This window comes from Suricata suricatta, chromosome 15 (assembly GCF_006229205.1).
Source record: "Suricata suricatta isolate VVHF042 chromosome 15, meerkat_22Aug2017_6uvM2_HiC, whole genome shotgun sequence".
NCBI lineage: Eukaryota > Metazoa > Chordata > Mammalia > Carnivora > Herpestidae > Suricata > Suricata suricatta.
The window spans coordinates 33,362,427-33,379,789 of record NC_043714.1 but is presented as its reverse complement, the minus strand read 5'-3'; the positions used below and the strand labels follow the sequence as shown (position 1 = coordinate 33,379,789).

The 17,363-nt window shown below is 35.9% G+C and overlaps 1 protein-coding gene across 1 annotated transcript in view; it reads left to right on the top strand.

Annotated features, from left to right (window-relative positions):
* The window catches only part of MMP16 (matrix metallopeptidase 16), a 259,044-nt gene extending 257,187 nt beyond the window's left edge, over positions 1-1,857 (top strand). Inside the window, exon 10 of the mRNA XM_029923828.1 lies at positions 1,523-1,857. Coding sequence (XP_029779688.1) covers positions 1,523-1,857 — 335 coding nt within the window. The remainder of the gene's footprint in view (positions 1-1,522) is intronic.
* Positions 1,858-17,363: the final 15,506 nt, after the last annotated feature.

Genomic DNA, 17,363 nt, shown 5'->3' with positions numbered 1-17,363 from the left:
TGGTTTATCCAAGATGAATTTTTTGAAAGGTGTCAGAGTGTTTTGTTGCCTGGTGTTACCTCTCACAACCTGTGATGCTTAATCAAGAAGGATTTGTTTTAAAAAAATCTCTAAAGGACACAGTTTTAGGAAAACCATTAAGTGTTCAGGCTCCAGAACTAGATCAAGATTTAAATTCTGCTTTCACTCGTATTTGGACATATTATTTTATCTCTAAAAGTGTAGGCACATAATTCCTCCTGACCGAATGGTTATGAGGATTAAACTATGTCATTTGCTGAATTTTAAATACAGTGTTTTTTCCATAATAAGTGTTCAATAATACAGGAAAAAGAAAAACTATCATTAGTGATTATTAGGCTTACTATTTCAAAAGCTCCCAGAAAAAAAATTAATTATAACATTAAAATATTTCTTCTTGACTTCTTGAATTTTATCTCAAAGTAAGAATTAAGTCCAAAGAGTGTAGTCACAAATAAACTTGACATGATGAAGCTATGGATGAAAAGAACATTTTTTCCAACAAGAACAACAAAAATTGAGAGAACAGCCCTAAACACACTTGTACACACATGCGTGTGCACACAGACACAGACACACACACACACACATATTTGTAGCTTGATTGTTACTAGCTTTCAGAGTCTATTATCTGCATTCATAAAGTTTTGGAACATAAATCACATGCATTGCTAGTTACATGAGCCTTCCACAGACCACCTCCTGCCCCATGAAACACGTTAGTTGGATAGGTTAAAGATAGAATTGTAGATTGATTTACACTCTAATTTATTAATTCTTCACTATACAAGTAAATAAGAATATTAAACAAAGAGGACAAACAGTGAAGGAGCAAAAGGACATGATCTAGGACCAGAAATAAGGTTAGTGCAGAAAATACTCTAAATATTCATTTACTGACCAAGATTCCCAGCAGACAAAGGAAAACATCTCTATAGTTATATGACCTACGAATCGTTATGAGTTCTTGTACAAATGACAAATGCAGACCTATTGTGTAGGCACAACTGCTCGCCGTACTATGTTGATTAGAAATTTCCCCTGCGGAGTTTCACAGAGAGGCCGTCCCATCACGTCGTGCGCAGCGTCCTCACAGCGGTCTGTGGCAAACACTGCTTCAATGATAAGGCTGTTTCACCTTGGTGTGTAATTCTGAAATGGCAACCTTATAAGTGAGAAATGGGGTCAACTTTTCTTTCCAGACTAGGAGTAGATGTGTACAGAGTGAAGTTTCTACACTCTGCTATAAATATTTTGGCTCTTGGCTAAGTTTTCCATAGGCAGTAGAGGGCACAATTCCTGCAGTGTATCAGCCACATCCATTTCAATAGACGGCTGAGCTGAAGATGCCTTCTTCCTACAAAAACTGAGGGGCCTTAACCTGCATCTTTTGCAAAGCAGCCTAATTAAAATTTAAAACTAATTTCAACGAAATTAAATTTTCTGTACTTATACACTTTCAAAATAAGCAGTACCTATGTGTGTGTGTTTCCCCCTCTAGGCTTTACATATTTCTACAAAGGAAAGGAGTACTGGAAATTCAACAACCAGATACTCAAAGTAGAACCTGGATATCCCAGATCCATCCTCAAGGATTTTATGGGCTGTGATGGACCAACAGACAGAGAGAAAGAAGGACACAGCCCGCCAGATGATGTAGACATTGTCATCAAACTGGACAACACAGCCAGCACTGTGAAAGCCATAGCTATTGTCATTCCCTGCATCTTGGCCTTATGTCTCCTTGTATTGGTTTACACTGTGTTCCAGTTCAAGAGGAAAGGAACACCCCGCCACATACTGTACTGTAAACGCTCTATGCAAGAGTGGGTGTGATGTAGGGTTTTTTTTTCTTTCTTTCTTTTCCAGGAGTTTGTGGTAACTTGAGATTCAAGACAAGAGCTGTTATGCTGTTTCCTAGCTAGGAGCAGGCTTGTGGCAGCCTGATTCAGGGCTGACCTTTCAAACCCAGAGGGTTGCTGGTCCTGCACATGAGTGGAAATACACTCATGGGGAAGCTTCCATGATGCACAGTATCTGCCGTTCTTCAGTCCTTTGTCTTTCTTTGTCATTCAGTTCTAGGCCTTTCCTCTGCACGCTCAATGCCCAGTAAATTTTCAGGATTAACTAAAGAAGAGGAAAAAAGAGAAGAAAAGATTCTTCTTAAAAGTTTCTAATATTATTTTCCTTCTGAAGTCTGAGCCCATATCTGGGGGAAAAAAGCAAAATGGAAAACCCATGAATTTGCTTTAAAGCAAAGAAAAAAGTTAAACAAAAAACCCACAATTGAACTTTCAGGAAAGTGTGAAGACCCAAAACAGCTTTGTCTCCAAAGAAGATAGTTCTCTGACCGCTATGGATAGCCTCCCACACTTCATTTTTGTCAGGTGGGAGATCTGGAATACACATGCAGGACTTTAGACTGTTGGGACAGCCATTTTCCAACAAACAAGGGGCCAAAATATCTGCAATATAGTAACAGCCTTAATAATACATCCATTTTTCGTTTTATACAGCTGTTCTCAGCTACGTCCTCAATGTTTCATCACATTTATACTCATAGCTATATTCAAACAGGACCTTTTGATTGTTTTTGAAGTGTTTCTCATCCCCTTCCTGCCACCTGACCCCTGCATCATTGTGACAATCTCCCCAAGTTGTATTAGGCCATTGCCCCGGCCTTCCGTGAGTCTGTCAGAAATATTCATTATAAGCAGAGCAAGAAGCAGTATGTCTCCAAAGTGGTTTAAAGTGACAGTTATTTTACAAGGATATGTGACACTAGTAATACATCGGTGTAACCCTTTGAGAACTATCAGATCAGCTTTCAGAGTCTTAGACTTGTCAGTCTTGCTATCTGGTAACTTATGGAACTGGACAATGGTAAACACAGGCACAGGTTCAAGAAGTTCAGGTTTTTAAAACAGATATCTTATAACCCCCATGTAATTTGTAAGCAATTTACGGTACTACATAAATGCGTTTATAGCAAACAGAAATGATGTTACTTGCCAAAAAATTTTCTGGCAAATAAAAAGATATTTTATTAAGGAAACATAAGAGTGAAATTTTCTTTGAAGAACTGATTATAAGAGCCTAAGTCTTTTTTTTTTCTTAGACATACTGAATTTCTGTTTTAAAATCCATTGCATGAAAATTCAATTTGCCTTGGTACATGCAGTTAGCATTGCCATTTTACAAATGACTTAAACTGACTCTGAGATTGCATGACTATCCTCTAGAACGTTACCTACTGCATGTCAGCCATAGTTCTCAAAGGGTTAGTGTGGCTTCTGGCATTTAGCCATCCATTTGATCACTGACAGAGCCAAGAGACCACCAAAGCATTTCATTGTTGAGTGTAATTTATCCTAACAGCAGTATTGTCATTTTCATGTGACCTGCAGAGCAGGTTTGTATCAATATTTTTTTCCTAGAGAAAAGTCAGCAACTGACAGACCTCTTTATTGATTTTTAGGAGCTGCTTCTTGCAGTGAAAGGCTTTACAGCCACTGGGCTGTGAACTTATTAGAGATGGTCAGAACGAATGCACCCCATGAGTCAGACATTGGCTTTGTGTGAAAGCCAGCTTTTGAGGGGATTAGCTTTTGAAACAATGAACAGCTTGCCTTGAACTTGATTATTGATCTGTTGACTGTCATTAACAACAACTTAAACATTGTCTTGTGTGAAAATTTTCCTTGAAGAGTCCTGTTCCATGTCTTTGCCCTTTGACCTTTAACTTGCAAACTGGCACAAACTGAAGGAAATCTGGTATTGCTTCTCCTTTGGAGTGTTAATTGTACTTTAAAACCCTAGTAAGCATGAGCTGTTTTCTTAGAGGAGAAGAGAGAGAGAGAGAGAGAGAGCGTTGATGATGGATCTGAAGATGGACACTTTGCAATTTACATGCACACTCGAAAAATGCCCTATAGGTAGAAGCGGCTTTTAATTTTCTTTTAATATAATTTCAAGACTAAATTCATCATTTTAAGTACAAATATAAAACTGTAGGGGATAAACAAAAAAACCCTCAAAATACTTGAATGGCCAGTGTGGCTTTTATAAAGCAGGAATTTTATACTAGTGAAAATTTCTTACTCATTTGCTAATAATACACATTTTCAGATGATTTTTAATGAGTGTAGGTACACACATTCTTATTTGGAAATGGATAGTGGGCTGCCTTGAATTTCTATTTATACTCAACATAGCATGAAAATTAGAATGTCTTTCAGTTAAACAATGTGTTTATGATTTGGTTCGGGAAAATATTTTATAATCATGGGTGGCATGTTGCAAAGACTAGCAGGTTGTTATTTCTTACAAACTGAACATGCATAACATAATGCTAAGAAAAAAGAACTGTTAAAAATGAGGAATGGCTTTACGGTGAAACAGTATGTAATGCAAACTGTATTTTGACAAGATATCAGAGATTATGTACATGAGGGCCAAGAAAGCATGGGGAAAGGACCAAAATCAGGCCTGTAGCTTCACTTCAGTGCTTCCATTCTAGATGATGCTGATATTATAGCGAGTTAGTCACTTCTACTGAGCATGGAGGACTATATACATAAGCTCATTTATACAGTGTTTGCTTATGGGAGGGTTTAATCCTTCCAGGACCTTGATGTCAAGAAAAAAGATGACTGGAAATTATATTTTGCTAAATGTAGAAATGAGGACTATGTCACTTGGGGACGTGAGTAAATCATTGAGGAATTCCATCAACCTACATTGAACATTGATTTTTTTTCCTAAAATGAGAAAGAAACTGAAGAAGCAATCTTTTGCCTCTTTACTTATTTGTCACAGTATCCTGATCCATCAGAAGACTATAGGGTATAAGGGCTAGAAACTAATCATAGCATTAAGAAGGGAAGGACTCTGTCACTCTGCTTGAATTCTGGGAATGTCATGGCTAAGTGTTGGGTCATAGTTACTACAATATGAGATGAGATTTAGGTGATAACAAAAAACACATACAGCTTCTCTCTTTATTAGGACAGTTACAATTTCAGGCTGTGAGACTATAAGAGATAAGAAACTATTAATTTCAATATGATCACAAACACCATGATTCTTTTTGTTTATTGTAAACAGGGCACTTTGTGAGAATGGTTGCTGACTCCTCTTCCATTTGGGATTTAGGGGGAAAAAAACTCGATCTTACTGGAATAGTGGAAAGGAGAGTGACCAATTGGTCTAGCACATAAGAATAGTGATTCAAAAACATCGTGGAATAAATTTCCATGGGTCAACGGCATAATGTACCAGTTCAGTATCAATAGAAACATGCAATCTATCAACTATTTTTCATCAGACCATCACTAATAGCATGGAAAGTTCTCAAATTGAAATCAAAACACATTCATGATCACAAAACACAATTCTCCTTCTGTTTCATTATTTCTCATTTCTTTAATATAGATACAAATGTAAACAAGATCATGTTCCTTACATAAATGAACTATATGGTTTATAATTTTAGCCAAATATTATTGTTCTATATATTATTAACTGGACTGAATGAAGTATTAAAATAGCCAATCAGTCTGTGTTCCCTGTAAAGCAGCAAGTCCACATCACACCGTAGAGAAGGTTGTGAATTTAACTAATGACTCCTTCTAGAACAAAGTGTTTCCAGACATGGCAATCAACACAGGTGAATGCAGAGGCTCTTTACAACTGCAGAGATACCATAGATAAATTAGAGAACATTATATGATACTAGCAAAGACAACTTCTGTTATAAATCAGAGGGCAAGGCTTTTCTGAATCAGATGTAATAAATTACTAAGTAATAATTTACAGAAAATAATTACTAAGTAATAAAGGATAGAGACTGATTTACTGAAATAAGCAAATGTTACTTTTACTAGTCAGATTGCTTGTAATCTTTTTCTATTGACACAATTTGTTTCATATACTTATTTTTATTCCCTTTCTGTGGGTGATTAAAAACGCAGTGTGGTAGATGGGAACATTGCCGTACTTCACTGGTAGTTCCGATATGTGGATGATGTGTATATACTGGATCGTAGGTATAGTAATATAATACTTCAAAGTTCTGCATATTATACTGATATCTCTAGAATGATACAAATACACGCCCACACTTTGTGAATCTTACAGTAGAACAAAAATGTGTCCATATTGACTAAATCCAATGTGCTGTCTGATGAGAAATGGATGTTATAATCAAGTAGACTGAGTTAACACATGAGTCATGAAAAGATCTTTTTTTTTTTTAAGTTTTGGAATTATTTCCAGATACTAATAAAGGCGGTGATTTACAGATAGTATTGAGTCTGTGAGATTGTAACACATACTGAAACAACCTTGTGGATGATGGTGAAATCTTTTTCAGTAAACATAGCAAAGAGTTCATTTAATTTTTGATGCTCTCAGGAGCACATTCCAAAATATTACAGACGTCAAGTGGAACATGCCGTCTAAAGGAAAAATGCTAAATTCAGATAAGCTATTTATAAGTAGCTGTAAATACAATCTCAGCCAATATATGACATCACGGAAGGTTTCAAGTCAATAATATTAGAGGATCTAACCATTTCATTACATCTCATGCACCTTCATGATACTGACTTCCTGTGACCACAGGTTATAACTGGCAGAGGATATGTATCTAAGTTTTAGGTTACCTGTTGCCTGAGAGAAAATCATAGCTACATTAGAAAAGTTTTATCAGTTTTATACTAAAAATTAGAACTTTACATGATAAAGAAAACAGCAACCAGGCATAGCACCACACCATAAATATGAAAATTAAGTATTATATATATTAAATATAATGAAAATGGAGGAAAAGGAAAAATGAGTGTCTTGTAAAATATTAAAACATACTATAGCACTCCTTAATACAACTGGAAATTTTACTTTAGCAAGCATTAGAAATAGAGAAAAATGCAACTTCAGGCCCTTCATACTAGTAATGGGTATGTGACATATCCATGTATATAATTAACCAGTGAGTGGTCTCTAGATGTCACCCTGCATAAACACATTTGATACTAATGCACTGCCTTGTAGGCTAAAAATGTCAAAAGTTAGGTGTTTAGTAACCTCAATTGGAAGAATATGTAATGTTAGAATCTCCTGAGGAAGGCCACTTCTCTGGGATAGGCATTTACCTCAGTACAAACACTCGGCGTCGTAGCAAAGAGCTTCCCTTAGTGTTCTAACCGTAACCTTTGTCTTTCTGTCCTGCTCAAATCATTTTTTGTTCCCACTTGTGTCATTTTGAAATTATTCAGAGATATTTCAGGTCAAACGAATAACGTCAATTACAAATATCTCTTTCAATATGTTATACGTCTGTCTACTTTAAAATTTGAACCAATAGTATCTAAAGCCTAAGTACAAACACTGATCTGAACAAACACGGACAAATTCCCAGAAACTGAGTGAAAAATAGATACTGTAAAATTTGTCAATTTTCCGGTAGAATGCTGAAGTAGCAGCCTTTGGTTTTTAAATAATTTGTGAGCTTAAAATGGGACAGAGATGCACATGTATAATTCTTCATATGGAGTAAGGGTCTAAGACCACGAATGCTGTAACCTAGTACTTCACAAGCTCTTTAAGGAAAATGAGGACATACCCAGTTAACTCTTGGTCAGTGCATAAGAATAAAAATCATATGAAAGGCATTTATTTATGAAGATGTCTGAAGATTCTATACCTTTTCAATTTAAAGAGCAGTGTGTCTTAAAATTTATCTTATACTAACATTGAACTGGGGATAGTATTTAAGTTTTCAGTCAGTGTGGTCTTACATTCAAGGGCACACTGGGCATTGTAGGACAAATACATCATAAAAACTAGAATGTTGTGCTGATTTACATAACTTTGCCATGTGCTCTTCTATAGAGCTGGATTTATATGCCCTTAAGAAGGGAGATGAAAATCAATTAAATAGAAAAATGAGAATATGATAATTGTATCATGTGAGGCCACTTAGCTTCAGAGCGAGATGTTATTAACCCTCGTTTCCACATAGAAAAACCAGAAGAGAATGGTGAACATGAATAAAATGATCAATTTTTGACTTACGAAGATGTTTCTTGAGTATTTTATCCACTTGTTTTTCTCCATGAAAAAATATCACACAGAGTACCGACATATCTGTAGCACTTGGTCTGTAGCCAGATTGAGTCCCAGGCATAACGCTTTTTGACACAGGCCTTTTTACATCTGCTCCCATACGATGAAGCTTTGGGGAGATGTGACTGCGTGATGGTAGGATGCTTTTTCCTAGGCGAGGAGATGGTGCTGCTCATACTTGCCGCCTTCTGTCCGAATACATGTTTCTATGTTGGCCTGCCTTGCTAAGATATGGATGAATAAAGCCTGGTGAGAGCTGTCTATTTGCAAAGTCACTAGAATAGAATGCATGTTTCATTTGTTCTTTTGTAATGCCAATTTGAACTTGCTCCCTCTCTATACATGGGCAACCCAGTTGTGAAGGTAAAACGTAGTTTCCTTGAATGAACAATTCAATTCTTAAGTCAATGTCATAATTTTTGCTACCACCACAATACCATCACAGAGGCCACATTATTTATAACCTGTCTTCTCTCAGCTCTTTAGTATATACTATTGCCTGGGTAAAATTAGGTTTTTGCTCTTTTTGTCACTTTTTTTGTATCTGACATGGAATACGTTATTTTTTGTATGTTCATAAATAGGAAATTTCACAATCTTAGTTACTTTGTTACTTCCAAACAAATCTGATTTTCAAACCAGGATGATTGTGTCTGGTTTTTCTGCTCCTCCAATCCTGAAATTATTTGTTTGCTTCCTGTGTGTCACCCCCAAATACAGAAGGTTGGGAGGGATATACTATTTTGTGTTGTCTTATGCAGTCTGTGCCTATATTTGCATTCCTGCCCATTTCCTCCTTGCCCTTCTTTTTTTTTACAGATTTGCTTTTCCTTTTCATATTTGAAAACCAGAATTGAGCGGCACTGTACATCAGTCATGGTGCCTGGAAAATATGGATTTGTTCCTCAGTAATTTCCTTCACAAGTTTCGTACAAAGACAGTCCCAATCAATTTCACACACCTTCCAATCTCTTACATTGGATGCTAACTTCTTTAGAGTTATTCCCCCGAGAGAAGTGAAATGCTGAGTATGAAGGCTGCTGTCTGTTGATAAGCCAGCTAAGGAAGTTTGCTTTTGGAGAACGTTTCTTAAATAATTATACAGGAAAGTAAATACCATAATATAGTGTTTTGGTTAAGGTACATCATGAGTACATGAATACCTAAAACCTCAATTCTTTGGTCTATTTCCCTTTATGTGTAAGTTACATAAATTACATGTATATTATAAAGAGAGCGAATAAAAGAATAAGGGGTATTTTAGTGGCAGCGTTTTGCTGCATTGGTTTTGACTGCATCAGCATTTCGATTGTGAACCTCTATTTTCAGGGGTTTTAGAGACTCACCCATAAAAATTTGCTTCAGGCTTAAAGTCTTGAAAGATTCTTTTTAGGTATATAATTTTAAACAAATATATCTTGTTTTTATATTATAGGAAGGAAATAAATGGAGTTTACTAAGTCAAATTTACACTACTATAACTTTTAATAAACTTAATTTTTTAGCAAAAACATAAAATCTAATTAGTCCATAGTCTGTTGATGTTTTTTTAAAAGATTCAATTATTGATACTGAGAAAATTGCCTGCTTCGTCAGTGTAGTAACCTATCTTCAAGATGTTTTAAAATCTGTATACTTGTATTAACATTATCTTGATTCTGGTAGTGGATCAGTATGATAATGAACAGAATTTATGCCATCCATATGAGCTATCTGGTAATACAGATTTGGAAGTATATAGTGTGCGTGTGTGTGTGTGTGTGTGTGTGTGTATATATATATATATACACACACAGTGTGTGTGTGTATGTATGTATGTGTGTGTATGTATGCATACATACATACTTAACAGATTAAGGGGAAATGCTCCCATGAATTTAGTTTATCAAATAAATACCATATACTATATTAAAAAATAATTGCACATGCATTTGTCTTTAGAGCCAGAATGAGATGCAAGCAACTGCAAGGGAAAGTTGTCTCTTGGGTAAACAATAGACATTTTATAGCTTCTTATGAAAACCATTTTTCCTTTCTATATTGTGGTTATGGGAAATTAAAAGAATGTAATGCATATAATTAATGCAGACTTTATTTAAATAACATTGAAATATGAAGCAGGGAGAAACATTAGGAAATTAAATATTTAGGTTATTATCTTTTGGTTTGCTGACAGTACTTTGCCCATGATTTTGAATTCCCATGATATTTTCAGTTTTGGAGAGGGTATTAAAATCTAAGTTTCTGGATTGTTCACATTACACTCAACACTACTTCATTAAGTTCTTGATAATATGTAGTCTTCTGTGTGCAAAGAAAGAAATAACACATTTATTTGCTGAATGAGCTTTAAGATTTGCAAGTTATTAGTGGTTTTTTGCCCACACAGGATTCTATACATTTATAACATCTTAAATCTGGCATATAGATATATATATATTTTTTCAGATAGCTTCTACTGACAAACACAAAGCTTGTTTGTGTGCAAATATAAGGCTAAATAAATGGTGCTAAAGTGTATTATGACTGTCAGATATAATCAGGCAAAATTTTGTGGTGCTTAAATTAATTTTTTCATTGATTTTATTGATCGATGCATTGAACAGTGTTTATTATTCACAAGTTGTCTCTTATTAGTAAAACAAGGCCTCATAGCACATTGTTAAATAAAACGGTTGACTAGTCTATGTAACAGCTCACCAAGCTACTATCTCTTCAACTCCTTATAATGTTGCGTCATTAAAGGTCAAGGGGTCATGCTATTAATCTCATCGCTGCGGACCATTAACATGACTGACCTTTCCCACAAAGTACTTATGTTTACAATGCCGTAACCCTTTGACTGCTGCGGCACCCTTTGCCCACACAGGTGTCACAAGCTAGACTCGTCAGCCGGGTTCGCGCCACTGCAATCAAAGAGTTAAGGGCTGTGCAGTGATTTGTTTCGTATTTATTAATTTATATTTATTTTGTTTCCATTCGAGGAGGGGATTTTGGGTGGGGCAGTTTTTGTCTGCTGTAAGTGTCTTAACCTAGGGAAGGGTTAAATGGCTTTTTATACTATTGCATCTTCTGTATTTACCATCAATTCATTGTGTTGTAATTAAAAAAAACTGTCAATAAATAAGAGAAAAGAAAACAGTTCATAGATATTGTGGTTTTACTCAATGAATGATATACATACATTTATGATTAAATGGGGCTGTGATTTATTGGCAGCCTGCACTATCTCTGTCTTCCTAATCAGTATGAAACAGAAAATGAAAATTCTTAAGTAATTTAGGTCAAAATTTCCTGTGTGTTTGCCTGAATCATCAAATATATTAAACTGGCCACATGAATAGGAGAATAGTTTAACAATGAACTAGATGCATGTGACTGGCCAAGGACAGGAGCAAGAAGCATTACTGCATCAGATATATTTCAGGCAAATACCCATGAATATAAGCTATGTTAAAATTTAATCACAACTTGAGAAGAATAAAGATTACTTTATGCAAAGGTGAGTGTAATTTATTGTTTAAAGTCATACATCATGACTGTCTAGGTAAATCTAATCAGAGGAGTTAATTTTTGTGTCATAAAATCTTTGGCAGAATCTCATTTAATATTTTTTTTGTTCTAATGGCAGGGCTATAGTCAAGGATGGCTATGAATAATCAAGAATAGAGAACAGATATACAGAAAACAGAGGTAAAGATAAACATTTCCGTATCTGCATTTTATTAAATTATCTTGATCATAGGATCAACTATGAAATCTCTTGTAGTATCAAATACTTGCATGAAATCAGGTGCTAACGCCGGAGTTTCCTGAAAATCAGATCGAATGTATATCAATAGTCCCAAAGAGTCGTCTGAATTTTAGGAAGAATGAGAATGCACTCTGGGAATGAAGAAAAATGTGTTCTCTCATGCAAGAATCAAGATGCATCTGTGCACCAAGAAACTAATCTTATAAATTTTAATCCAGACAAAAAAAGAGGGGCTCTTAAAAAAAAGAGGCGCTCTGATGCAAGGTAACTAACACAACCACAAGAGACTTAATTGAAGTAATAAATAGTAGACTAGAGGGACAGAGAACTGTTTGTGTTGTCTTTGAAATCTGCTTCTAGGGTGAATCCCTGGGAATTTGGATATCTATCTCAAAGAGTTTAAAGGGAGACTCACAGATAAGAATTGTTGGCCTTTTGAAACACGTCAGCACATAAGAACCTACAAGTTTAGCCAAGCAACAATATAGTGTATTGTCATTTGTAGAAGCTTTTTTAAAAAATGTTTTATTTGGGGCACCTGGATGGCTTAGTCAGTTAAGTATCCAACTTTGGCTCAGGTCAGGATCTCACGGTCATGGGTTCGAGCCCCCCTTTGGGAACTGTGCTGACAGCTCAGAGCCTGGAGCCTGCTTTGAATTCTGTATCTCCCTCTCTCTCTGCTCCTCCTAGCTCACTCTCTGGCTCTCCCTCTCTCAAAATAAAGACATAAAAAAATTTTTAATCTTCTATTTATTTTTGAGAAAATGTAAGCTGGGGTGAGGGAGAGGGGGAACAGAAGATCTGCGTTGACAGCAGCAAGCCCAACTCGGGGCTCCAGTTCACAAACCTCAAGATCACCACCTGAGCCGAAGTTAAACGCAACCGACCAAGGCCCCCACATGCACCTGTAGAAGGCGTTTATACAAAAAATAACCTTTATTTTTATAAGGCTGTCAACCTTATAAATAATCAGGTTGAATTGAAGAATAAATCTTCCTTTTTATTATCAGAGAAATAAAAGCTAGAAACAATGATCTGACGTAAGATTTATTTTTTTGTGTGTTCTTGAATATTATTTATTTATTTAATATTAAAATACACTATTACATGACCTATCTTGCATGATTGTTGCCAATATCAAGGACCGAATTAGAATGACATATTGTAGAGAAAAGGGAAAATTCAGATATGGTTATTGAGAACTCAAGAACACACCCAGCACACTACAGAAACATAAATACTGTTGAAGTAAACTGCAATGTTTGCACATTTTACATCCTTTATAGCAAGTTTTGTTTTAATTTTTTATATGTTTTATTTATTTTTAAGAGAGAGCAAGCGAGAAGGGGAGAGTCAGAGAGAGAGGGAGACACAGAATCTGAAGCAGGGTCCAGGCTCTGAGCTAGCTGTCAGCACAAAGCCCAACAAGGGGCTTGAACCCATGAACCGTGAGATCATGACCCAAATCGAAGTTGGATGTTCAACCGACTGAGCCACCCAGGCGTCCCTATAGCAAGTATTTGAATGGGCATAACTCAACCCAGTTTGATACTGTCTGCCACTTCCTCCATTTAGCTACCCCAGTGTGTCACTAGCTCTCCCCTCTTCTTTCCTTCTACCTCTTCCTCTCCTTTTTACCCTCACCTTCCCTCTTTCTTTCTTCTACTCCTCCTTAATTGTTCTATTTTTGAAAGAAAAGTAGGGGCGCCTGGGTGGCTCAGTCAGTTAAGCCTCCGACTTCGGGCTCAGGTCAGATCTCACGTTTGTGGGTTTGAGCCCTGCGTCGGGCTCTGTGCTGACAGCTAGCTCAGAGCCTGGAGCCTGCTTCCGGTTCTGTGTTTCCTTCTCTCTTTCTGCCCCTCCCCCTCTCATGCTCTGTCTCTCTTTGTATCAAAATAAATATAAAAAAAAATTTTTTAAAGTTAAAAAAAAAGAAAACCAAAAATTTTTAAAAAAAGAAAGAAAAGAATAATTCACTCCTTTCATATGTTCTTTACTTACAATTTTGTGGCACCCCTCACCACTATTTCTTCAAATTTAAATGATATATTTGTAACTAAACCTTGTCTAATTCCCTATCTTACTTGACTTCTTAAGAGGACTTAATACTCTTAAGTGGCCCGGTGGCTCAGTTGGGTAAGCGTCTGACTTCAGCTCACCTCATGATCTCATGGATTATGAGTTCTAGCAAGCAGTGAGACTGCTGGCAGCTCAGAGCCTGGAGCCTGCTTTGGATTCTGTGTCTCCCTCTCTCTGCCCCTCCCCCACTCATGCTCTCTCTTTCTCTCTCTCTCAAAAATAAATAACCATTTAAAAACTTTTTAATGATTGTTTAAAACTGATAGTTACTCTGCCATTAATACTTCTGCTTCTTCAGGGCAGGACCTATTCATTTTGTATTCCTTTTTTATACCTAGAGCCTGCTATAGTACCAGCTCATAGCCCTCAGGAACATGTTGGCTTCTACATATTAAGGTTTAAAAATCTTTTTCTTTCTCATATCTAACTTTTTAAACGAATTCTTGCAAATTTACATAAGTGCACATATATGTTCATATATGTATGAAATGAAATGAAAAATAAAAATTTTATTTTTGAGAGTGTAAGCAGAGGAAGGGCAAAGAGAGAGCAGGACAGAGGATTTGAAGCAGGCTCAGTTCTGACAGCAGTGAACCTGATGCAGGGCCTGATTTCAGGGTTCTCACCAGGAGATCACGACCTGAGCCGAAATCAAATACTCAACCAATGAGCCACCCAGGTGCCCACTGTATGTTCTTAACCTTCTTTATTCTGTGCCCTCTCCTGGTCCCTTCTGCACAAGCATGCCTTTAGCTTTGTGGATATGATGTCCTACAAAATCCATATTGACAATTTCCACCCACTTGCTGAACAAACGAATCTGGATTTTTCTTCTGCTTCCCAAGTTCAATCTACTAAATATAAAACATCAACATTCCTTTCCTCCCCCTCTAAATAAGCATGTTTCCCCTCGAATTATCTAACCTATTAATGCATTAAATTATCTTGGCTAAATGTCCATGAAAACCTTGTATTCTTGGTCTTCCCCTTCTCCCTTTGCCTCTGATGTCCCCCTGCGGATATTTACCAGGTCTGTGAATTCTACTTTGACAATATTATTGGCATCTAGTTTCTCCTTGACAGTCTTGTCCTAGGTACAGTTCCTTACTTCTTTCTTTCCAAATCTTCTTGCCTAATTCAATCTCTTTCTTTTCTAGCTGATCTACACATTCCTGACAGAACAATCTTCTCAAATTAGAGTTTGAATCGTATCAATTCTTTATTAAAGATTTTATAAGAAGACGGTTCAAATTATATTTTTTTAATTTGCATTTCAAATTTTCACATATTTTTATATCTGAAACCAAATATTTACCACCTCTCATCCATAGTTTGGCTCATGCTCTTCTCTCTACTTTGAATTTCTACCTTTCCCTTCTTCATCTTTCCTGATCTCACTGAATAGATAAAGCTCCCCCAACTTTAAAACCTCCTATTATCTCTTCGCATTTTGTTTTTCTGAGTATGACCCCAGTATAATTATTAATATTGCACCCCTCTTTTTCTCTTTAAAAGTCTCCCAGTTTTAATAATAAGTTATATGGTCAAACTCATGCAACATTTTAGACAAAATCTATAATTTTATGTGAATTCAACCATTACTCCTTACGGATGTCTAAGCTCCTGGGAACTGCATTCTTCCCGGTTTGTTTATTTGGTTTGGTGATTTTTTTTCTTTCTTCGGTCCTTCCTATAGCATCTAATTTACCGCCTTGAATGAAGAAGCTCCAGAAATGTTTATTACACTAAATTAAATTGAACTGGGCATACTTTGTTATTATATTAGTTTTTCTCATTGTTATATATTCTATAACCTATTTTCTAGGAGTCTTAGGAATAAAGGTAAAAGTATTTGTTTCCAAGATAAAACCCTTTAAGCACTTAACCTTGATTTTTTTTCCAAGACATTACTTCTTTCTAAAGCTCTTTAAATATTTTTCATTAAACCATAAAGAAAGCCTCAGGTTTAGACTAATCTTTTTTAATATTTATCTTTTATTTCTAATATTCATCTTATTAACCACAGGAAATTCTTCTGTAACAATAGCCAACTAAAATGGGAAGAGCTGTGTTTGGGAGGCTCCAATGAGTAGAGAACAATTATCAGGATGTAAAATATTTAAAAAGTCAAATTCTGCTTCCTTGAATGTGTGCCTAGACATAAGAGAAATGCTTATTAGTTTTCTCACCATATTCTATTACAAAGGAGAAATTGTGAAAAGACTTTAGAATAGTAATCATTCTGCCTACTCAGGGGGAAATGCAGTTCAAATTTTTGCAGAGACAGTGTTGGGCCTACATGACAGGATTGCCAACATAGTGCTCAATCTGGGAGAAAAAAACAAGAGATTGGTGACAGGGCTTCAAAAGGAAAAGAGTCAAGTCACAGACAAAGGTGACAATACAGATAAACAAGAAGAAATAGATTTTTAACAAATTATTTGTTGCTTAGATAAGTTATTATTGGCCCTTTAAAATCAGTGTTTCCAATTAACTTTCTGTTTCCTCTTGTTAAATAGGATTAGACAACTGAGGATTTCTAGGCATTTAAAGAAAAGTTCAAACAACCCTAGTGATTCAAACAAAGAAACAAATAGAAAAATAACAGGAAAGAAAAAACCAGATAAGGCAGAGGGAAAAAACTTTTAAAACAATTTTTACTATCAGAGGAAAAAAATTTAAATGACTTACGTAGAAATTTAAAAATTGATAGGAACAATTAAAACCTCAACAGATGCGAAGACAAAGTTAAATATTTTTTCTTCCTGCATTCCATTTTCTTCCCGTTTCCATTCAACTATAAAATATATTCTACTAAATAATGAGAAATTCAAGAAACACTGAATTAGGAAAAACAGAAGTTTCAACAACAGAGAGAAGTAAAAATATTATCCACAAGGGTCTGAAGGGCACTTGCAGGATTACAACATTGCACCAGTCAGAAAGGACAAGCAGTTCACACCGGAGCAGCCAGACGGAGAGGAAAACATGTTAAGGCCTCATCCCCATGAATTCTGTCATTACACCATCTTTTTTAACCTGTGAAGCTACTGCAGAATGTGCTCCATCAAAACAAGAGAATAAATGAAGACTACTCACATCTAAGATCTGAAGAATAGACAATGCATTTTTTGAGAAATTCAAAGAATTTTCCTACAATGATGTAGAAATAAATCCTGAATATCAGGCCTAAAGAGAAGCTAGTCCAAATAGAAGGAGAATGAAGGACTCTAGTGGGGTGTGTGTGTGTGTGTGTGTGTGTGTGTGTGTGTGTGTGTAATTCATACAGAAATACAAAGTGAGACCGATAGATTACTTGACATGACTGACCTTGTGGGAAATTGTATCTAGAGACTTATGGAAGGTGTAAGGATAATTAACA